General features: G+C 35.6%; 1 protein-coding gene across 1 annotated transcript in view; it reads left to right on the forward strand.

Moving 5' to 3' along the window:
• CCDC178 (coiled-coil domain containing 178) overlaps window positions 1–25,275 on the forward strand; it is a 483,946-nt gene that overhangs the window by 20,717 nt on the left and 437,954 nt on the right. Inside the window, exons 4-5 of the mRNA XM_073006503.1 lie at window positions 208–297; window positions 16,864–17,003. Of these exons, the coding sequence (XP_072862604.1) occupies window positions 208–297; window positions 16,864–17,003 (230 nt within the window). The remainder of the gene's footprint in view (window positions 1–207; window positions 298–16,863; window positions 17,004–25,275) is intronic.

Here is a 25,275-nt window from a genome sequence, read left to right on the forward strand (position 1 = left end):
TTCTTATGAAAGAGTCAAATCAATTGAAGAGCAGAGAGGAAATATCTGAAGATATTATACTGTGGGTTTTGATTAATATTTGTATCATAGTTGTTTTTCGTTTAAGGAGAGCACTTCCCTAACGTAGTTTTTACATGGTGGTGCTTATTTTAAAATTTTCTATAATATTAACTACTCACTAAAATATGTGTTTTTTCTTTTTAAAAGACAATGCCACGTCTCAGAGTTTGGTTCTATATGGAGCCTCTAAGGAGAACAGTGAAAGTTTTCATGAAAGTAAAATGACAAATACTGAAGGTGAGGACTGAACGTAAATCATATAGTAAACTATATAAGCTATATTTATACTCCCTCATTAGTTTATGATGTCAATACTATTTCTATTTTGAACTAAATCCTGCATATCATTAATAGTTAACATAGTAAAGATATATAATAGTAAAGATATAATGTAGTGTATTGTATCAATAGTATATTGTTAACATAAAATCTGGGTTTATGATTGTTATGTAATTTCAGAAATGTATGAATTTCAAAATAAATTCTTAATCACCCAAGCTGTGACTGGCCTGTTCTAGATAGAACATTTACAGTTCATTGAGGACATGTTTCTTAGAATAAAAAGAAGGCAAATGTTTTGGGGGTGTATTTTTCATTTTTTAAAATAATAATTTTATTTTTTTAACTTCCAGGGTACATGTGCAGGATGTGCAGGTTTTTTACATAGGTAAACACATGCCATGGTCAATCCATCACTAAGTATTAAGCCCAACATGCATTAGCTCTTTTCCCTAATGCTTTCCCCCACCCCGACCTCCCCCTGCAGGCCCCAGTAAGTGTTCTTCCCCTCCCTGTGTCCATGTGCTCTCATTGTTCAGCTCCCACTTATAAGTGAGAACATGTAGTGTTTGGTTTTCTGTTCCTGTGTTAGTTTGCTGAGGATAATAGCTTCCAGCTTCATCCAGGTCCCTGCAAAGGACATGATATCATTCCTTTTTATGGCTGCATAATATTCCATGGTGTATATGTACCACATTTTCTTTATCTAGTCTATCATTGATGGGCATTTGGGTTGATTCCATGTCTTTGCTATTATGAATAGTGCTGCAGTGAACATAACTCATGCATGTATGTTTATAATAGAATGATTTATGCTCCTTAGGTTGAATACCCAGTAATGGGATTGCTGGGTCAAATGGTATTTCTAGTTCTAAATCTTTGAGGAATTGCTACTGTCTTCCATGGTGATTGAACTAATTTATGCTCCTACCAACAGTGTAAAATAATTATTTCTCTGCAACCTCACTAGCATCTGTTGTTTCTTGACTTTTTAATAATTGCCATTCTGACTGGCATGAGATGGTATCTCGTAGTTTTGATTTGCATTTCTCTAATGATCAGCGATGTTGACCTTTTTTTAATATATTTGTTGGCCACGTGTATGCCTTTTTTTGAGAAGTGTCTGTTCATATCCTTTGCCCATTTTTTTAACGGGTTGTTTTTTTCTTGTAAATTTGCTTAAGTTCCTTGTGGATTTTGGATATTAGACTTTTGTCAGATGGATAGATTGCAAAAATGTTCTCCCATTCTGTAGGTTGCCTGTTTGCTCTAATGATACTTTCTTTTGCTGTGCAGAAGCTCTGTAGTTTAATTAGATCCCATTTGTCAATTTTGACTTTTGTTTCAATTGCTTTTGGCAATTTCATCATAAAGTCTTTCCCCATGCCTATGTCCTGAATGGTATTGGCTAGATTTTCTTTAGGGTTTTTATAGTTTTGGGTTTTACATTTAAGTCTTTAATTAATCTTGAGTTGATTTTTGTATAAGGTGTAAAGAGGGAATCCAGTTTCAGTTTTATGCATATGGCTAACCAGTTCTCCCAGCACCATTTATTAAATAGGTAATCATTTACCCATTGCTTGTTTTGTCGCGTTTGTCAAAGATCAAATGGTTGTAGATGTGTGTTTTTATTTCTGAGTACTCTATTCTGTTCTGCTGGTCTATGTGCCTGTTTTTGTACCAGTACCATGCTGTTTTGATTACTGTAGCCTTATAGTGTAGTTTGAAGTCAGGCAGCATGATGCTTCCAGGTTTGTTTTATTTTTTGCTTAGGATGGTCTTGGCTATGTGAGGTCTTTTTTGGTTCCATGTGAATTTTAAAATAGTATTTTTCTAATTCTTTGAAGAACGTCAGTAGTAGTTTAATGGAAATAGTGTTGAATCTATAAATTGCTTTGGGCAGTATGGTCATTTTCATGATGCTGATTCTTCCTATCCATAAGCATGATACACTTTTCCATCTGCTTGTATCCTCTCTGATGTCCTTGAGCAGTGGTTTGTAGTACTCCTTGAAGAGGTCCTTCATTTCCCTTGTTTTCCTGGGTATTTTATTCTCTTTGTGGCAATTGTGAATGAGAGTTCATTCATGATTTGGCTCTCTGCTTGTCTGTTGTTGGTGTACAGGAATGCTTGTGATTTCTGCACATTGATTTTATATCCTGAGACTTTGCTAAAGTTACTTATCAGCTTAGGAAGCTTTTGGGCTGAGTTGATGGGGTTTTCTAGATATAGATCATGTCATCCTCAAAGACAATTTGAATTCCTCTCTTCTTATTTACAAACCCTTTATTTTTTCCCTTGCCTGATTGCCCTGGCCAGAACTTCCAACACTATGTTGAATAAGAGTGGTGAATGAGGGCATCCTTGTCTTGTACCCATTTTCAAGGGGAATGCTTCCCATTTTTGCCTGTTTAGTATATTGACTGTGAGTTTGTGATAAATAGCTCATATTATTTTGAGGTATATTCCTTCAATATCTCATTTATTGAGTTATTTACATGAAGGGATGTTGAATTTTATCAAAGGCCTTTTCTGCGTCTATTGAGATAATCATGTGGTTTTTGTCTTTAGTTCTGTTTATATGATGAATTACGTTTATTGATTTACATATGTTGAACCAGCCTTGCATCCTGGGGATGAAACCTACTTGATCATGCTGGATAAGCTTTTTGATGTGCTGCTGAATCTGAATTTGGTTCGCCAGTATTTTACTGAGATTTCTGCATAGATGTTCATCAGGGCTATTGACCTGAAGTTTTTGTTGTTGTTGTTGTATCTCTGTTGTATCTCTGGTGTCAGGATGATACTGGCCTCATAAAATGAGTTAGGGAGGAATCCCTCCTTTTCAATTGTTTGGAATAGTTCAGAAGGTATGGTACCAGCTCCTCTTTGTACCTCTGGTAGAATTCAGCTATAAATCCATCTGGATCTAGGCCTTTTTTTAGTTGGTAGGCTATTTATTACTGCCTCAATTTCAGAACTTGTTATTGGTCTATTTAGGGATTCAAATTCTTCCTGGTTCAGTCTTGGGGTGGTGTATGTGTCCAGGAATTTATCCATTTCTTGTAGATTTTCCAGTTTATTTGCATAGAGGTGTTTATAGTATTCTCTGATGGTTGTTTGTATTTCTGTGGGGTCAGTGGTGATATCCCCTTTATCATTTCTGATTGTGTTTATTTGGATCTTCTCTCTCTTTTTTTTAAATCAGACTCACTAGCAGTCTATTTTATTTATTCTTTTTTTAAAAAAAACAACAGCTCCTGGATTTACTGATTTTTTGGAAGTGATTTTTTGTGTTTATCTCTTTCAGTTCTGCTCTGAGCTTGGTGATTTCTAGTCTTCTGCTAGCTCTGGAGTTTGTTTGCTCTTTGTTCTCTAGTTCATCTAGTTGTGATGTTAGGGTGTTGATTTGAGATCTTTCTAGCTTTTTGATGTGGGCATTTAGTGCTATAAATTTCCCACTTAGCACTGCTTTAGGTGTATCACAGAGATTCTGATACATTGTTGCTTTGTTCTCATTTGTTTCATAGAACTTCTTGATATCTGTCTTAATTTCATTATTTACCAGGAGTCATTCAAGAGCAGGTTGTTCAATTTCCATGTAGTTGTGTGATTTTGAGTGGGCTTTTTAATCTTCACTTCTCATTTGATTGCACTGTGGTCTGAGAGAGTGTTTGTTATGATTTCAGTTATTTTGCATTTGCTGAGGAGTGTTTTATTTCCAATTATGTGATCAATTTTAGAGTAAGTGCACTGAGAAAAATTTATGTTCTCCTGTTTTTTGGGTGGCAAGTTCTGTAGATATCTATCAGGTCCACTTGGTCAAGAGCTGAGTTCAAGTCCTGGACCTTTGTTAATTTTCTCTCTCAATGATCTGTCTAATACTGACAGTGGGTTATTAAAGTCTCCCTCTGTTATTGTGTGGGGGTCTAAGTCTCTTTGTAGGTCTCTAAGAACTTGTTTTATGGATTTCAGGGCTCCTGTATTGGGTACATATATATTTAAGATAGTTAGCTCTTCTCGTTGAATTGAACCCTTTAACATTATGTAGTGCCCTTCTTTATCTGTTTTGACCTTTGTTGGTGTGATTGCAACCTCTGCATTTTTCTGCTTTCAATTTGTTTGGTAAATTTTCCTCCGTCCCTTTATTTTGAGTCTATGTGCATCTTTGCATGTGAGATGTGTTCTTTGAATACAGCACACTGATGGGTCCTGTCTTTGTATCCAGCTTGCCATTCTGTGTTTCTTAATTGGTTTATTTAGCCCATTTACATTTAAGGTTAATAGTGTTAGGTGTGAATTTAATCCGTCATCATGATGCTGGCTGGTTAATTTTGCAAACTTGTTAATATAGTTGCTTCATAGAGTTGTCGTTCTGTGTACTTCAGTGTGTTTTTGTAGTGGATAGTAATAGTGCTTCCTTCAGGAGCTCTTGCAAGGCAGACCTGGTGTTCACAAAATTCCTCAGCAGTTGCTTGTCTAACAAAAGATTTTATTTCTCCTTCACTTACGAAGCTTAGTTTGGCCTAATATGAAATTCTGAGTTGGAGTTTCTTTTCTTTAAGAATGTTGAATGTTGGCCCCCAATCTCTTCTGGCTTTTAGGGTTTCCACTGAGAGGTACGCAGTTAGTCTGATGGGCTGCCCTTTGTGGACGACCTTACCTTTCTCTCTGGCTGCCCTTAACAATTTTTCCTTCATTTTTACCTTGGACAATCTGATGATTATGTGTCTTGGGGGTAAATCTTTTCATGAAATATCTTACTGGGGTTCTCTGGATTTCCTGAATTTGAAAATTGGCCTGTCTTGCTAGATTGGGGAAGTTCTCCTGGATGGTGTCCTGAAGTGTGTTTTCCAACTTGGTTCTATCCTCCCCATTTCTTTCAGGTACTCTAATCAGTCATAGGTTCAGTCTCTTTACATAGTCCCATAGTTCTCAGAGGTTTTGTTTGTTTTATTTCTTTTTTATCTAATCTTGTTTGTCTGCCTTATTTCTGCAAGAGAGTCTTCAAGCTCTGATATTCTCTCTTCTGCTTGGTCGATTCAGCTATTGATACTTATGTTTCCATCATGAAGTTGCTGTGGTGTGTTTTTCAGCTCCATCAGGCCATTTATATTCCTCTCTAAACTGGTTATTCTAGTTAACAGCTCCTGTAATCTTTTATCATGGTTCTTAGCTTCTTTGCATTGGGTTAGAAGATAATCCTTTAGCTCAGTGAAATTCATTATTACCCACTTTGTGAAGTCTACTTCTTTCAGTTCACCCATCTCACCCTCGGCCCCATTCTGTGCCCTTGATGGAGAAGTGTTGTGATTATTTGGAGGAGGAGAGGCATTCCAGCTTTGAGGATTTTCAGTGTTTTTGCATTGACTTTTCTTCATCTTCATGGATTTTTCTACCATTGATCTTTGAGGCTGATAAACTTTGGACAGGGATTTTGTGGGGTCTTTTTTGTTGATGTTGTTGTTGCTTTTTGTTTGTTTTTCTTCTAATAGTCAGGCCCCTCTTATGCAGATCTGCTGCAGTTTGCTGGTTGTCCACTCCAGACTCTGTTTGCCTGGGTATCACCAGTGGAGGGTGCAGAATAGCAAAGATTGCTGCCTGCTCTTTCCTCTGGAAGCTTTGTCCCAGAAGGGTACTGACCAGATGCCACCCAGAACTCTCCTGTATGAGGTGTCTGGTGACCCTAGTTGGGAGGTCTCATCCAGTCAGGAGGCGTGGGGGTCAAGGTCCCCCTTGAGGGGGTCGTCTGTCCCTTAGTAGCTGTCCCTTAGTGGAGCTGGTGTGCTGTGCTGGGGGAATCCCCCTTGTCAGGATCAGCTGATCTCTTCAGAGCTGCCAGGCAGGAAATATTACGTCCACTGAACCTGAGACCACAGCCACCCCTTCCCCAAGGTGCTCTTTCCCAGGGAGATAAGAATTATGTCTGTAAGCCCCTGACTGGTGCTGGATCACCTGCACAGAGGCCCTGTCCATGCCCAGTGAGGAGGGATCTAAAGAAGCAGTCTGGCCACAGCTGCTTTGCTACACTGTAGGGAATTCAGCCCAGTCCAAATGTCCTCATCTATAAATGACCGCTCTGGGAGTGTCTGTCTTGTGTGGTTGAGATAAGGACTGAAATACGCCCTGGTCTCCTGCAGTACCCTCAGGCTTATTAGGGTGAGGAAAAAAACTGCTCCCTGGTAAATTTGAGGTCATACCGGTTCTGTGCCCTTGAACCCTGTTTTCTGTTGTTTAAGATGTTTATCAAGACAATACATGCACAGCTGAGCATAGACCCTTAGCAGGTGTTTTTTTGATTTTGCCCTTTGCCTTGTGATCTTTATTGGCTTCACAAGCATGTGATCTTTGTTCTCCTTTTTGCCCTTTGGAGCATGTGATCTTTGTGACCTATTCCCTGTTCATACACCCCATCCCCGTTTGAAATCCTTAATAAAAACCTGCTGGTTTTGCAGCTCAGGTGAGCATCACGGTCCTACCAATATGTGATGTCACCCCCAGAGGCCCAGCTGTAAAACTCCTCTCTTTGTACTCTTTTTCTTTATTTCTCAGCCAGCCGACACTTATGGAAAATAGAAAGAACCTATGTTGAAATATTGGGGGTGTGTTCCCCTGATACCCATGGAACATACTCCAAGATTGAACACATGCTCAGCCATTAAGCAAATCTTGATAAATTTTTAAAAATCAAAATTATGTGAACCATACTCTCAGGCCACAGTAGAAGAAAACTAGAAATAGAGTCTGGGTGGATTGCTTGAGTCCAGGAGTTTGAAACCAGCCTGGACAACATGGTGAAACCCTATCTCTACAAAAGATACAAAAAATTAGCTGTGCATGGTGTCACATGCATATATTCCCAGCTAATTGGGAAGCTGAGGTGGGAGAATCACTTGAGTCCCGGAGGTCAAGGCTGCAGTAAGTTGTGATCATGCCACTGTACTCCAGCCTGGGCAACAGAGCAAGACTCTGTCTCAAATAATGTAAAAATAATAAAAATAGAAATCAATACCAAGATCTCTCAAAACCACACAATTACATAAAAATTAAACAAATTGCTCCTGAATGACTTTTGGGTAAACAGTGAAATTAAGGCAGAAATAAAAAAGTTATCTGAAAATAAATGAAAACACAACATACCCAAATCTCTGGGATGCAGCAAAAGCAGCATTAAGAGGAAACTTTGTAGTGAAAAATGCCCACCACAAAAGTTAGAAAGATCTCAAATTAACAATCTAACATTACACCTAGGGGAACTGGAAAAACAAAAGCAAACGACTCCAAAATTAGCAGAAGTAAAGAAATAACTAAAATTGAACAGAAGTGAATGAAATTGAGATCCAAAAATCTACCCAAAGAATCAATTAAACCATAAGTTGGTTTTTTGAAAGGATAAACAAGATTGATAGACTACTAGCTAAATTAACAAAGAAAAAAGAGATAAGACACAAATAAGCACAATCAAGAACAACAAAGGTGAAATTACAACTGATGCCACAGAAATACAAAAGATCCTCAGAGACTATTGTGAACATCTCTAGTCACACAAACTAAAAAAGCTGGAGGAAATGAATAAATTCCTAGAAACACATAGTCTCACCAGATTGAATCAGGAGTAAGTTGAAACTCTGAACAGATCAATATTGAGTTCTGAAATTAAATTGGTAGTAATAAGCCTACCAACCACCAAAAGCCCCAGACCAAGTTGATTCAAAGCTAAATTCCACCAGCCATACAAAGAAAGGCTGGCACCAATCCTACTGAAACGATTACAAAATATCAAAGTGGACTCCTCCCAAACTAATTCTACAAAGCCAACATCACCCTGGTACCAAAACCTTGCAAAGACACAATGAAAAAAGAAAACAACAGGCTGATATCCTTGATGAACATAAATACTAAAATCCTCAACAAAATACTAGCAAACTGAATTCAGCAGCACATCAAAAAGTTACTTCACCATGATCAAGTAAGGCTTTATTCCTGGGATGCAGGTTTGGTTCAACATATGCAAATCAATAAAGTAATTCACCATATAAATTGAATTAAAAACAAAAACATTATGATCATCTCAATAGATGTGGGAAAAGCTTTTGATAAAATCCAACATCACTTCGTGATAAAAATGTTCAAGAAACTAGGCATAAAAGGAATATACCTCAAAATGATAAGAGCCATCTATGACAGACCCACAGCCAGCATCATACTGACTGAGCCAAAGCTGGAAGCATTCCTCTTTAGAACTGGAAGAAGATGAGCATGCCCATTCTGACTACTCCTATTCAACATAGTATTGGAAGTCCTTGCCATAGTAATCAGGTGAGAAAAAGAAATAAAAGGCATCCAAACAGGAAGATGTCAAAAAGAAGTCATTGTCCCTTTGCTGACAATATGATTGTATACCTAGAAAACCCTAAAGACTCTACCAAAAGGCTTCTAGAACTCATAAGTGGTAAAGTTTCACAGTACAAAATTAATGTACAAAATTCAGCAGCAATTCTGTATGTATTTCCAATAGTTACAAGATAACAAAATATCTAAGAATGCCTCTAACCAGGAGGTGAAAGAGCTCTACAAGGAGAACTACAAAACACTTCTGAAAGAAATCATAGATGACACAAATAAATGGAAAAATATTCCATGCTCATGGATTGAAAGAATCAATGTCGATTAAATGGCCATATGGCTCAAAGCAATCTACATATTCAATGCTATTTCTATAAAGTTACCAATGTAATTTTTTACAGAACTAGAAAAAACTATTTTAAAATTCATACAGAACCGAAAAAGAACTGAAACAGTCTAAGCAATTCTAACCAAAAAGAACAAAGCTGGAGTCATCATTGTACCTGTCTTTATACTACATGGCTACAGTAACAAAAACAGCATGGTGCTGGCACAAAAAATGGATATATAGATCAACAGAACAGAATGGAGAACATAAAAGTAAAACCTCACACCTGCATCCATCTCATTTTTGTCAAAGTCAACAAACATAAGCAATGGGGAAAGGATTCCCTATTCAATAAATGGTGCTGAGATAGCTAGCTAGGCATACGCAGAAGATTGAAATTGGACCCCTCCCTTTCACCATGTACAAAAATTGACTTAAAATAGACTAAAGATTTAAATGTAAGACCTCAAACTATAAGAATCCTAAAAGAGAACCTAGGAAACACCATTCTGGGTATCAGTCTTGGGAGAGAATTAATGACTAAGTCCTGAAAAGCAATTACAACAAAACAAAACATTGACAAGTGGGATTTAATTAAACTAAAAGCCTTTTGGACAGCGAAAGAAACTATCAACAGAGTACATAAACAACCTACAGAATGGAAGAAAATATTCACAAACTATGCATCTGACAAAAGCCTAATATCCAGAATCTATAAGGAACTTAAAACATGTTACAAGCATGAAAAAAACCCATTAAAAAGTAGACAAAAGACATAAACACTTTTCAAAAGAAAACGTACACATGGCCAACAAGCATGTGAAAAAATGTTCAACATCACTAATCATTAGAGAAATGCAAATGAAAACCACAATGAGATAGCATCTCATAGCAGTCAGAATGGCTATTACTAAAAAGCCAAAAACAACAGATGCTGTCAACTCTGCAGAGAAAAGAAAATTGTTACACACTGTTGGTGGGAATGTAAATTAGTTCAGCCACAATGGAAAGCAGTTTGAAGATTTGTCAAATAACTAAAAGCTGAACTAGCATTCAACCCAGCAATCCTGTTACTGGATATATGTCCAAAAGAAAATAAATCATTCTACCAAAAAGACAATGCACTCATTTGTTCATCACAGCATTATTCGCAATAGCAAAGACATAGAATCAATCTAGGTGTCCATCAGTGGTGGATTGGATAAAGAAAACGTGGTACATATACACCATGAAATACTATACTGTCATAAAAAAGAATGAAATCAAGTTCTTTGCAGCAACATGGATGCAACTGGAAGCCATTATCCTAAGTGGATTAGCACAGGAACAGAAAACCAAATATTTCATGTTCTCACTTATAAGTGGGATCTAAACAATGGGTACTCATGACATAAAGATGGCACCAATAGACAGTGGGAATTACTGTAGGGAGGAGAGAGGGAGGGGGCCAAAGGTTAAAAAACTAACCGTTATGTACTATGCTCAATATCTGGGTGGCAGAAGCAATCATACCCCAAACCTCAGCATCACACAATATAGCCATGTAACAAACCTGTATGTGCATTCCCTGAATCTAAAATAAAAGTAGAAATTATAAAAAAAGAAAAAAAGAATCCAAATCGATTGGGGACAGAGGGAAGGCTAATCAAAAGTTTTATTTTGGAACATCTTTACTTTCTTACTCTGTTACAATAGGTAGCCTCTCAGGTATGAGCAGGGCAAAAGAGGACTCTCCCCTCCTGTCCACTCCCCTCCCTCCGCCCCTCCCTCAACACACCAGGAGTTTTGGGTGACTGTCAGGTGATGGTCAAGCAGTTGTTAACTGTTTATCTAAAGTAATAACTGCTCACAGCCAGTGCCAGAGAAAGGCAGTCCCCTAACAGAAAACACCTTAAACTCATCAGCAGCTTCCCGATAAAATCTCAGGAGTGGGGAGAAGTAATGCAGTATCTTGGAAGTATGCCAACATATAAAATCCAAATCCATAAGTCAAGCTGCGCACTTGGTTTCTCAAGTCACCCGCTTGGCCTTCATCCAGATTGTACTTTTCTTCTTTTCTTTCCTTCCTTTCCTTACTGTCCTAAAGCTTTTTAATAAAACTTTCACTCCTGTTCTGAAACTTGCCTTGGTCTGTTCTTCTGCCTTATTCTTCTCAGTCGAATTATTTTGTCTGAGGCGGCAAGAATTGAAGTTGCTGCAGACCAGTATAGATTTGCCACCAGCAACTTGGATACCTTCCACTAATAACAGTTCTTTTACTTTTCAAGTCATTTCTGAGGATCCTCTGTACAAGGCATCATTTTCACTGCTTGTACTGTATCAGATCCCTTCCATCTTGGAGCTCCCCTGGATGCCTCCTTTATCCCTTCCAGCTCTATGTCTAATCATACAAATGTGTCCCTTTTCTTGTGTGCCTTTCTGCTTTGGCATTTTAGTTTACTGTTGTGAATGTATTCCCTTGTTTGTGGTATACCAACTTCTCAATGGGTACATTTTAGTTTTATCTATCATGCTTCTCCCATTCTGCATAGGATTCTGCAGGTCCAGACCTCCCTTCCTTACTCTCAATGCCAGGATGGGAGTCTAGGAAGGACAGATATGGGAAATTTGTACATTTGGCAAGGAGCTCAGGACAAGGTTAAGTCTAAAGTTGTTTAGTTGAGAGTTAATCACTTAAAGGAGATGATTAAAGGAGAAAGTGTGGAGGAAAAGATTATTTCTTATCAAATAGTCATGTTTAAGTAATATGAGAATAAATAGGTGAAGAAGCAGCTAGAGAAAGTTATTAAAAGAACATTTCAAGGAAGGGCTGTCTACAATGTTTTGTAGTATAAAAAGTTAAAGTAGGAGAATGATACAAGGTTATTGAGCTCTGTCACTAGGATATGCTTAGACGTCTTTTTCATAAAGCAGATGTATGGCGGTACAATTTAAATGCAAAGAAATCCACTCATTTATAGTGTACAAGTGAATGACTTTTGACAAACATACACATCCATTTAACCACTGCCTCAAACACTGTATAGAAATTTCCATATTTCCAGAAAGTTCATTCATGCCCCCTCTATAGACAAGATTACTTTCTCTCACTCCCACAACTCCAGTATGATTTTAGTTTTACCATTCTAACATTTCAAATAAATGAAATTATGCCACTTATTTGTGCCCAACTTTTTCAGACTCAGGAAGATGTCTCTAATATTGATCCGTGCTGTTGCATATATCAGTAGTTTGTTCATTTTTATTGATGAATAATATTGCACAATTTATTTAGTCTTTAATGGAAATTTGAGATTTTTTTCAATTTTTGACTATTATCAAGAAAGCTATTATGAACATTCATCTACAATTCTTTTTGTGGACATATTTTTATTTGTCATGGGAAAATATAAAGAAGAGGAATGCTGAGTCCTATGGTAAGTTTAACTTTTATAAGAAATTGTCAAATTGTTTTCCAAAGTGTTTAAACAATTTTACATTTCCACTAGCAACATATCAATTCCAGTTGTTCTATATCCTCTCTGATACAGGGCATTGCCAACCTTTATAATTTTAGGCATTATAGTGTGTGTGAAATTGTATTGAACTGTTAGTTAAATTTGCATTTTCTTGATGACTAACAATGTTAAGCATGTTTTCACATTGTATTAGTCATTTGTATATTGTCTTTTGTGAAGAGTCCAAGCCTTATGCCTATTTTCTGAATATTAAGTTGTGAATTTTCTCTGCACATTCTGGGTAGAAGTTATTGGTCAGGGATTCTATGCCATATGTCAGAGGGGCCTCTCACATGTGTTTCTGAGGCTCATTTCTGCATTGCTCTCTCTCCTTGAGTTCCTGCCCTCTTCCAGATGCTTCCACTGTCCATGAAACTCATATTTGCTTTTCAACTCAGCGGGATTACCATGCTCTGCTTTGCTCCCAGATCTCTTTAGGGTAGTTGGGAAATTGTCCCTTGGCAGAGAGCTTGGTGATTGTGGGACTCCACCTTATCAGTTTCCCTTTTTTCAGAAATAAAAACCTTGAACTGCCCATTTTTTGATGTCTGAAATCAGTTGTCTCATATTTTGAAATCCAGATTTAGAGTTGCTTATAACTGGAGAACTTATTCCATATCAGTTACTCCTTCATGGATGGTAGTTGATATACTGCTTAGTGGGATGTAAGAATGAAGTTTTCATGAATAGAACAAAAATCAGATAACAGCCAGGTAAAAAATTTAAAAAATTATAGAGGATTTGTTTATTCATTTATTCGATAATCATTTAAGCCACTTAATATAGTTGTTCTCTGGAAAGAATGTAAAATTTCATGGGGAAGATAGATAGGAAAACATAAATGTAATAACAGCAGAATGCAATGTGATCCATTCTTATAAAGAGAAATAAAAAGTGGTGTAGGTGCACTCACATGTCTGAAAGAGTTGAGTATTCCTTACAGGCAGGGAACCATGTAAGATGGATGTTAATATTTGTATATACATTGTAATTTGAAAAAGAGATCAGATGAGGATATTGCGGCTGCCAGTATAAACAGTTCATTCAAAAAACTGCTAGTCAAAGCAAAATTTGATGTAGAATAATAGCTTTAGGAAGTGGTCAGGTAAGGTAGTGGGGAGACCTGTGAGTCCACAAGGCAAGTAAAAAAATTGTATTGAAGTTGCAGATGTTGAAGAGAAGAAATTGGCAGTAAGTGAACACCAATCAGGGGCATTGCATATTGACTAAGGTTAGAGTAGAAGCAGTTTTTAGCCACTTCCGACTCTGAGAGTCCATGTGTATTATTCTAGATATTTAGTGATAAATGTCTCCAACAGTGTAAGATCCAATGAAAATGTAATAACTCTAATGTCAGCGAAAGGTGATTTTATTTTTCTCATGTGTAACAAAAGCTAAAGAGATCTTTGTTTTCCATAAAAGATTAAAGATGCTTTATGTTCATCATGAAAGAGTATTTGCATAGAGGATAAATTATTTTTAACCTCAAGAGCACTGACTTATGTTACATTTTGGAAAGAAAACCAAGATGTTAAAAGGGATAATAATGTGAAAAGGAAATATGTGTTCACCAGAGTTTTTCCTAAGCGTTCTGAGTTGAGATAAAGGGATGATAGAATAATTGGGGTAACATACATAAAGGAAGCACATATAAAAAGCAGAAGAAAAGGAAGGACTCTTGTGATAACATGTTAAATTATTGGAGCTGGGTGAATAAATTATATAAGGATCAAATTCATTGAGTAGTGAGAGTTGACAGTTTATAAACATAGTCTTTCTATTTCATTTGCCCACACAAACAGCTAGTTGATATTTTTTCTCAAATGGAAGTTTCATGTTGCAGAGTCTCAGCAAACCTCAACTCTGGCTTGGAGCCAGGAGGATCTTGTCTTTTATGCATTAATTCTGGGCAAGGAAGTTGCAGTCAGGGGCATGTTTAGGGAGGATGAAAGTCTTGCCTGAACTTATTTCTTTATATACTCACACTGACCATTGTGCACAGGCTTCACAAGGAAGAGCTCCCTTGATTTATGTTTGGAATTTTAGGTGAAAAATATCTCATATAACATCTTACCAACACATTAATTTATTAAGAATTCTGAGACCTAAAGAATGAATAGTTTTAGCTAAAGATGTACAGCTAGTTATCAATTCAGTCAAGAAAATACAGACATCTAGTTCAGCTGTCTTTTGATTATATCATGCTGTCACCCTAAACTGGGTAAAATTCTTTAAAATTCAAAGTTTTAACTTATGCCATACTTGCAATGGAATAAAAAGAATAACATGAACTACTGAATTTTGGTTCAATCTTGTGCTACTTAGGATGTCATGTCTTTTACAGATTTTAGTGCAAATTTAAGTTCATAGTACATCATTCCCATTACTTTACCATATGTTACATATTCAACCTAAACCATAGGAGTGCTATGGAAATTAATTCGTATTCACAAAATAGGTTGAGAGTGGCACAGTCAGGAAAAATATAAAAGGAATCATTACTATTCTTGTTTTCTCCACATTTATTGAAGCAAAACAAATGTTTTAACTGTAACAGTGACAGCTTGTTGGTTAAATGTGTATCAAAACCTTCTTATTTCTAAAGGGAAGGCCAACATGCCCTTATCAAGATATTTGGATAGGAGATCAATATGTAATTTTTACTAGCTTGTTCTTTTGGTCTTTTGACTATTACAGATAGATAGATAGATAAATAGATAGATAGATAGATAGATAGATAGATAGATAGATAGATAGATAGATAGATAGATATGTTTATGAACTAAAGAGGAAAGATGGAATGTAACACAAAAAAAATCATTATAGCAAGTATATGTGTTCAGAGTATGGTCAAAGCAAACTAAAAGATATAGGATACCAGCACTGATATTATGAAGGAACATTCAAAATTTTAAAACAAGCAAAACATTTAGGATGCCCTGAAATATATTTTTAGTACTGTTTCTCTTTATTTTGCCATACTTTTAAAATATAAAAACAGCCTTCACAGCTTATACTCCATAGCCAGGGAGATTTAGTTCAAGTCTCAGTTCTCCTACCTACTTGTTCCATAGACTTAGACAAGTTATATAATTTATCTAAGCCTTGATTTCCTCATCTATGAAATCAAAATAATAATCCCATTTTATAAGATTGTTGTGGGGATTAAAAAATGTGGCATCAAAAATTTTTAGCTTAGCTTTATGTCTGGCACATATTTTTAGTGCTCATATAAAGGTCACTGTTATATATATACACACATACACACACAAGAGTTGAACATTATAGAATAGACTGAACACTTTTATTTATAAATGAAACATGCCATTTTTACAAGAGATTGTGTTTCCAAAGGAAGATATTATAAGGCTTCATTTAAAAGACATTTAAAAGATTGCAGTTTAAATGAAGATACCAAATATATTTACCATCTCTGTGGGTTGGCATTGAAACAAAACACAACAGGATTATTTCTCTGTTCCCTCAAGGTCAATTGAAATGAGGACATCACACTGTTCTCATTGAGGCCCTGAGCATATTTTGCATCTCCAAATTTAAGATCAGTGATTGCAACTATAATCCAGCCAAATAGAGTCCTTAGAGTCAAAAGGACTGCAAGTAAGCACTTTGGTGGAGTTTCATGGACAACTTTGCTGTGCTTCTGCAACCTTCAGTCGATTTGGGACATGCCAGGATTAGAATCACTGAGGCACATCGGACTGAGTAGATTTTATGATGAGTACAGCTTGAATACTATAGTGAGAACATCAATCACTCTTCGCATGAGACTCCAATTTTCAGAAATGGAAGGTAGAAAATGAGGTTATTATGAGGATGAAGGAGACCTGCTTTTATTTTTTTCAGCAACAGAAACTCATGCTGGATTTAAGGAAGAACTTCAATGCATGAGTAGTTGGATATTATTTACATTGGAAGAGGGCATCTCTTTGAAGGGAATATTTAAAATATATTTCAAAGTTATTTTTAAGGGATTCAGAATCTGTTTAATAACACATGGGTCAACTGTTTTTTCTGCCTTCTTTTTCTTCATTTTTTTCCAATGTTTAGTTCATGGTGCTATGTTTTTTAACTTTGCTTGAAGTTTTATTTTAGCTTCTTGGGTTCATTTTTATTTGTTACAGAATTAGATCATAAATGATTATTTTATTTTAGCTTGTACATTTTTTGAAGATTTGTTCTATAATTTTCTGACAGATTTATCAACCTCTCTATTAAGGAAACTTTAAGAGTATTAACACTAATAAAGCAGAATATTTTTTGCTTATTCTGAACATCAAGGTTTACTACTTTGTATAGAATGAGTAATGAACGTCTTCTGTTTGTTCTCTTTAGGGGTGAATAAAGGCATTTACTTTAGCTACCCATGCCGACGTCACAGCTGTGCTGTAGTAAACATCCCAGCACCTTGTGTCAACAAAATGATTTCACACATCCAAGATGTGGAGTCCAAAATACAGGAGCATTTGAAAAGGGTAAGAGACTAATTTAAAATGCTGATATTTTGGTAAGCTTTATAGACACTCTAAGGGTTGGTTACTTAAAAAACCCAGAAAACTCTTTGGACTTTTAAAATGATAATTGGAATGCTTTTTAAGAATCTTTGCTCAGTTGCATAATTTACTAGTCTAGACATGTTTTTGATAGTCTCACTCCAGAAGGGCGAAACGACCTTATTAAATCGATGTTTTTTTTCCTACCTGTTTGTTCTTTATCCAGAGGCAATCATGCTAAGTAGTAATTTCCATAAGCCAACTTGACTAGTAAATTAAGTAGTATTTACATACTTTTTGGGACACTAAACTGATTAGATGATTAAATTGGTGTATAAAAGGACAGTGTGCCCTTTTTAATGAGTTGTTTTATTCTAAAGAAATGCTTAATAGTTCTATTGAAAAGGAACATAATGATTCTATGTCTTTTTAACCTGTTAAAAGTTTGCCTTTATTATTCTGAAGGGAGTTCAATCTTGAAAGGCAATTATTTTCAAAGGATGATTTAAGAATGACAAAAAATACCACTTCTCATACCTTTTATTAAGGTTATATTTCTGAACAACTAATGCAGAATTAGACTGCTCATATGGGGGATCGATTTTCCAGAGACCTGTGCTGTTTTTTTTTTTTCTTTTCCCTGTTACTGGATCTGGCTCAGCAAACATTCTGATGGGCCACTCACAATTCTCAGTCCAGGATGTCACCTCTTTTGTTAGAGATCATTAGAGTACAGTCTTCAAGATGGCAGGCTTTAGAGTGACCTTAGATGGGAATGAAGAGATAATGATATTATGTTAGAACAAGTACCAGCAAATGATATGCACTCAATATATATTTGTCATTGTTACTTCTGTATTTTTTGTATCATTCTATATCAGCATTGTTACCTTTGTTGTTTCTATATTTCTCCAAATCAGATTACCCCTTCAGGAATGCTTTATAGGTTACAGGACTGATGGTGTCCTGGGCTTTGAAGACTATGGCAAGGAAATAAAGAGAATAAATGAATATGTATTGCTATGATATGCTGTATACTTCCTATGAGATTTAATTAACAATTACCCATGTCGTTAAAAATGATAAAAATCATAGGTATTTTAATAAATAATTATAACAACTACCATTTATTAAAGTGGTATAATGGTATTTTAATAATTAAAACGGGTATTTTAATAAATAATTATAACAGCTACCATTGATTAAAAACCTAATATAAGTCAGACATTATGTTTTACTACATTATTGCTCTTAGACCTTACAAAACTACTATTGAATGGTTGTTATACCTAATTGATAGATAGGGAAATAGTCATTTAAAACAGCTCAGCAACTTGTTCAAGGTCACAAGGCAGAATTGGGATTCAAACACCCTCTGTCTGTTTTCAAAGCCCATATTCTTTCCTGAATCCAACTTAGTGCTCTGAACAGTTGATAAACTGTTAGACACTATGGATAATAGACCAGGTAAAATATTACCTTAGATAAAATAGTTTACAAAATAAGCCAAGGTATTTTACATCTTGTCTTTTAAAAAGCTGAAAAAAGAGCTATTCTCATGTAAATACATTGAAAAACCTCAAAAAAGGAGAAGCACCAGGACTGACTTCTTTAGTATTGTCTTCTGGAGCCTAGATTAGTGCCAGATAAATAGTAGGCACTCAATAACTGTCTGTTGAATAAAAAAGTAAATGAGCTGAAACAGAACCTTTCTTTTCTGCATACATCTGAGACACCTATCCACTCCATATATGAGGTTGATTTATATACCTAACATCTCCTATTTTCTAGGCATTTAATAAATATCTAATTTTTGTTTTTTTGCCCTTTATAGAAATTCTCCTGTACAGGTGAGAATTCTAGGGCGTAGAAAAGTCAAATACCTTATATGTACACATCACACAGGTAGTGAGCACTAGAGTTAGAATTTGTACTTAGCTCCATCTGACTCCAAAGTCCATTCAGCCTCTGTTTTATATCCTTGGGGAGATCTTAATTCTCATTTCAGAGAATATTGATTGGTATTTTGAGAAGAAACACACAAAATAACAATGCTAGATAAGTATACTTCTAGACAAAATTTCAATAATGATAATAATTTGTTTATAAGTAAATAAATACAAGTTTTATCTGAAAGGAGATTCATTGCAAAATAAATGCTAATGACAAACTTTTGTTAATTTTCAAGGTTATTTTGTAGATTTTCTATTTTCTATATTTAAAAATTATCGTATTTTGTTTTATTATTGACTGTGCAGTTAGATTTGCTAGTGTTGAACTGGTAAATAGAATGTAAGTAATATGTTTGGTGCAATGATGAGGACTATCCATGAGATATTTAGTTCAAATCTATGCAGTATTTGAACTAATATTTTAAGAATGAACTGGTGGCCAGCTATCTTTTTGAAAGATGAAAAATTTTTTTCTGATAAAAATTTTTATCACAATAAGAAAAAAAATCTTCCCATTATCACAGGGAAAATGTGATAATATTAGCAAAAAGCAATAATATTACCAAAAAATGTTGGTAATATTAGACAACCTTACATTGACATAGGAACTTACATTTCCTCAAAAATAAAATTAAGCAGGCACAACTGGATAGAACTCTTTAAAAGATAGCTTCTGATTTTTTGAAATCAAAGCTAATAGCATGTATTATTTCCAAATAAGTAAAGGTCATAATTCAGAATTAGTTAACCTAAGCATAATTCCTCATGTCACATAAAGTGAGTTATGTGTGTAAGAAATACTTAAAATGGTAATCATCCGTCTGTTCTCTATGTTCATGAGTTCAATTGTTTTGATTTTTAGATCCCACAAGAAAGTGAGAACATGTGATGCTTGTCTGTCTATGCCTGCTTATTTCACATTGCATGCGTGGATCAAAACATCACATTTTCCCCATAAATATATACACCTACTATGTACCCACAAAAATTACAAATAGAGAAAATTTTTAAATATTTAAAATGAATAATTACCTGCAGAAAATACTAAATATGAATGTGTGCTGTGTGCATTTTTCCTCCAGAATGCCTGAGGGAAATGCAGAAAAGGGACATTTCTTCTCAACGTTTTTGTCACTTAACATTTTACCCAGTAAAGTTGTCAACTGACTGTAAAAAAAAATGAGAGGAAGTGGGACATTTTCCTGTCTATAAATGTATCTGTATATACATCTTTGTGAACACATATTCATTCATTACCTACAGTCCCAGGCCTGTCTGGTAACATATCTGGTGCTGGACCACCCTTTCACCAGTTTCCAGGGGTTAGGCAGAGGTCAAAGCAAGGCAGAGGAACAATGCTTGGTCGTTACCAGCTGGAGGCTTCACCCCAGTTACGTATAATATGTGGTCATCTGTGATTATGGTAATGGTTATACAACTCCGCCATTACATTAAAAACTGTGGATTTGTATACATTCATGAACTCTAAGCTACGTAAATTATCTCAATAAAGCTGTTATTATATCTGTGTATATACATCTCCATAATGAATTGCACAAAATTCTTTTTTTGAGTTGTAGATCATCTGAATTCCTTTGGATTTTAATGTTAGAGGTCAAAGCAGGCAACTGGCTTAATTATCTCTCTAAATTACCCAAATCTCATGTCTTATGACTCTAATTGTTAGAAAAGTTTGGTGCAATGATGAGGAAGGACAGGCTGGCCAATGAAGGGCCTAGCAACAAGCAAAAGAGAAAGGGGTATTTGCCAAGTGTAAGTTTACTTAAACCCCTCTTGCTGAGGTCTCACTATGTTAGCCATGCTGGGCTTGAACTGCTGGCCTCAAACAATCCTCCCTCCTCAGCCTCCCAAAAAGTTAAGATTACAGGCATGAGCCACCACGTCAGGCCCATTAGATAAAATTCTATAAGTAATTATAAAGGTTACATCTACCCTGGTTATAACATACATTAAATGAGTGACAGATCGGTCTTTTACAATTTTCTGTCCACAGTGATTTCCAGTGTAGTCAGAACACTCTGACGCCTGTGGTTAGCAGCAATGCATCTGCCACGGACTTTTCTATCCACTCCAGTTTAATTGCAATTTGAATCTCCAAAGAAAAACTCTTCAGAGTGGAGTTACTATGAAAATTTTCCCTATATTTTATTTTTGCAAAGAATCTGGAAACATCACACAATGATAAAAATAATCACCTGAATATCTTCTCACACAAACAAAAGATTATGTTTTATTTTTTCCTCTACCTTATTCTCTTAGACTGCCTAGGCTGTAAATAGTTTTATTTAATTTAGAGTAAGCTCTACAGAATTAAAATTTTCCTCTTCATTTAATCAATATCAGTCATTAGGATGCTACTGTAATTTAAAAGAACAACACAGAGAGAAAGTATTTAAAAAGCATTCTTTAAAATGTTAACAATATATTGTACAAAATTAATAACATCAACAATGATAATAAAGCTAATATTTATAAAATGTTTACCAAATACAGACTTATTAGACACTTAATATGCATAATTTCATTGAATTCTTACTAAAACCTTATGAGATAGAAACTGCCATTATTTCCAGTTGCAGATGAGGAAAATGATTTCAGAGGCTGATTTCCCCCAAGATCCAATGTCAGTGGCAGAGCCAGCATCCAGACCAGGTGTATCTGAGCTCTAAGCACACCTGGTTCAGCACTGTGCCATGACATCGTGTTCTTGACAGTGTGTCAGCTATTGAGACCAAAGACATGAATGTTAAAATGTTTGTCATTCTCACTGGAAAACTTGGCTCTATTTATACCACTTCATATCTATTTTTTAACTCTGAAACATAACATTTAACACCTGACTCTTTACTAAGTTTCTCATACTTTGAGTTCTCTCATTCTATTAGTTCTATTGTATTTAACTTGAAACTTATGAGCACTTCAAACACTGATATATCTACTTTCCTATTCTGTGGTTCCTATTTTCCTTTAGTTTCTTGCCTAATCAATTCATCTCTCTAAACATTCATCAATAGGTGTATTTGGTCCTTTACTTTTTATCCTGTCATCCTTGTAGTCTGACAAAATGCCAACCCCAAATGTCTCTGATGATCTGCCATCCCCACTCCCACCGTGGTCTGCTGAATGGTACTGGAGAACATTACACAAAATTTGAGATATTATGTAACCATAGTCCCCAACCTCAATTGTATATCATATAGTGCTCTGAAATTATTGTTTGTCAACTGAAATTTTTCTAGTAGTCTGTAGTGGCTACTCCAATCTTTCTTTGTTCAAACCTCTAAATCTTCTACCTCACAGCTCATTCCTTTCTTTGCAAAAAAAAAAAAAAAAAAAAAAGAGCTACAACAGAAATGTCTCAAACAGTTGTTATCTCACCTCTGAACATCTCTGAACTTCACAAATATTGTTCTCTTTGTCCCCCACCCACCTAGAGCTGTTCCCCTTACTGCATTGCATCTTCTACTTTTGCAAAGATCTTGCTCCATCAGTTGTGTCTTCTGTCAGGATTCTGTCTTTAAAATCTCCTTTTTTTCTTAACTCCTGTCCACATTGAAGATACTGAGATACTGATGTATCTCCTATTCTTAAGAACATTTTAAAGTTCTATGCAGACTTTTAAATATCTCTCCTTGTCTTTCTTTCTCCATTCCACATAGCATCTGAAAGTTGCCTATATTTAGTATTTTTAATTCCACACCTCCCAATCACTCATTTACTCTTTGCAGCCTAGAATTTTTCCCCATTCTAATGAAAATACTTTGAGCAAGGTAACCATTTATCTTTTCTTCTTTTATCTTTTGGTACACACACACATACATACATATACACATGTACTCCAACATTTTGTGGCTAGAACACAAGCATTTATGCGGTTACCATTCAGCCATTTGTTCTGGACTCAGCTGGGCAATTTTGCTGCTTCTTGCCTGGGGCCAATCATGTGGATATACACATCTGGTAGCACAACTGGGAATAATGATTAAAATGGTCTCACTCACATGGTTGTTGGCTGCTAGAGCATATTTCAAGAGGACAAATCTCAACAGACAAGTGCTTAACAAAGCTTTGTTTGTGTCATATATGCTGAAGTCCTGCTGACCAAAGCAAAGCACATAGTCAATCCCACTGTTAATGCAGGAGAGTACTAGAGAAGATACGGATCCAGGAGACAAGATTATAGGGGGACAATTTAGGTAGCAATCTGTCAGTCCATTGCCACATCATTAATACTGCTCCCCAAATGCAAACTACAATGACCTTTTCTTAAAGCAGTTTTATATCACTATGGTATCATGAAGATCCATAATTACATGTTCTGTGACAGATCTGATACAGATGAAGTTCCCTGTGTGCAACTTCTTTTGACCCACAGATCTATGGCCCAAAGTGACAAGTCAAATACTGCTCCTGCATACTTAGTACACACAGTGAAGAAGGGATAGAATAATCACAATAAACCCTTCATTCAAAAAGAGTAAGAATGAAGACACAGGGCTTTCACTGATCCATATAATTCTGCATTTCATCACCATGTGGCATCAGGTTCCCCAAATCTAGGACCATGAATTTTTTATTTTTTTTATTTTTATTTTTTTTTATTTTTTGTATTAGAACCCAGTCCTGCTCATTGGGAATAATTTCCTGGTCTGTGTTTCTCACTGCCTCTTTGATTTACTCTGTGAACTCTTGGTTCCAGAGGTACTTTCATGTCTGTAGAAAATGGATCTGAGTTCCTCTCTCAAACTTCTTCCTGCTTCTTATAAGTTGAGAGCTCAGAAACTTCTTTGCATTTTAAACTGTCTCTTGGTTTTTAGTCTAAGATGCCATAATTCTAATGAAAACTTTGAGGTTTCATATGAATCTGATTTGATTTACGTCCGTGTCCCAAAAGCCTCAGCCATATTCTTTTGCTTTATTAAAACATATTTTCCTTGAATTAGATGTTTTATGGTCCTCTACTTTATTGTTTTTTTTAATAAATTATCTTTTAAAACACTTTAGACCTACAGAACAATTGAGAAAATAGCATAGGGAGTTCACGTATAAAGCATGTTCACTACTCCAGAATAAAACCCCATATCCATTAAGAATTTACTCCTAATTCTCTTTTTAACCCAAGTCTTGCAACTACCGGTCTGCTTTCTTTTGAAATAAATATTATTGTGTTTATTTGAGGTTTACAACATGCTGTTTTGAGATACATATAGACAGACACATAGATAGTATAGTAGTACAATGGTTACCGTAGTGAAGCCGGCTAACGTATCTCTATGTTAGTCTCATATATTTCACATAGTGCCTTATCCTTGTAACAAGAGCAGCAAATACCTACTTATTTAACAAAAATCCCTAATATAATACAATTGTATTAACTTTAGTCCTCATGTTTTACATTAGATCTCTAGACTTGTTCATACTCCGTATCTGCTGCTTTGTATCCTCTGACCTGCATCTCTGCATTTCCTCTTCCCGACTCCCACCTGTGGGAACCAGTGTTTCATTCTCTACCTGTGTATTTGAACTCCCTAAAAAAATACATTCCACATGTAAGTGAGGTCATGCAACATTTTTCTTTCTGTGTCTGCCTTATTTCCTTTCTTATAATGTCTTCCAGAGCTATTTATGTTGTGGCAAATAACAGGCTCTCCATTTTTGTAAAGCTGAATATTAGCTATATACGTGTGTGTATATATATGTACACACATGTGTATAGCTAATGTGTGTGTATATATGTATATATATGTGTATAGCTAATATGTGTGTGTATATCTGTATATACAGATATACACATATATATGTATATATACACATACAGACATACACACATAAACACATACACACACATACATGTGTGCACGGGCACACACACACAGACACAAGCACACCCCCTACATTTTCTTTATTCACTTTATTCTTTATTCACTTTATTCACTTATTCATCAATGAATATTCAGGCTGTTTCCATATCTTGGCTATTGTGAATAATGCTGCAGTGAACATGGGTGTGAAGATATCTTTACGAACTGGTGCTTTCATCTCATTTGGGTGTATACCTAAAAGATGAATTGCTGGGTCATGTGGTAGTCCTACTTTTAATTTCCTTAGGAACGTCCATACAGTTTTCTCTAATGGCTGTACCATTCTACCTTCACACCAACAGTTGTACTAGGGTTCCCTTTTCTCCACACCCTCACCAACATTTATCTCTTGTCTTTTTTATAGTAGTCATCCTTACATGTGTGACGTGATATCTCATAGTGGTTTTAATTTGCATTTCC

This window comes from Chlorocebus sabaeus, chromosome 18, assembly GCF_047675955.1.
Source record: "Chlorocebus sabaeus isolate Y175 chromosome 18, mChlSab1.0.hap1, whole genome shotgun sequence".
In the NCBI taxonomy this organism is placed as follows: domain Eukaryota; kingdom Metazoa; phylum Chordata; class Mammalia; order Primates; family Cercopithecidae; genus Chlorocebus; species Chlorocebus sabaeus.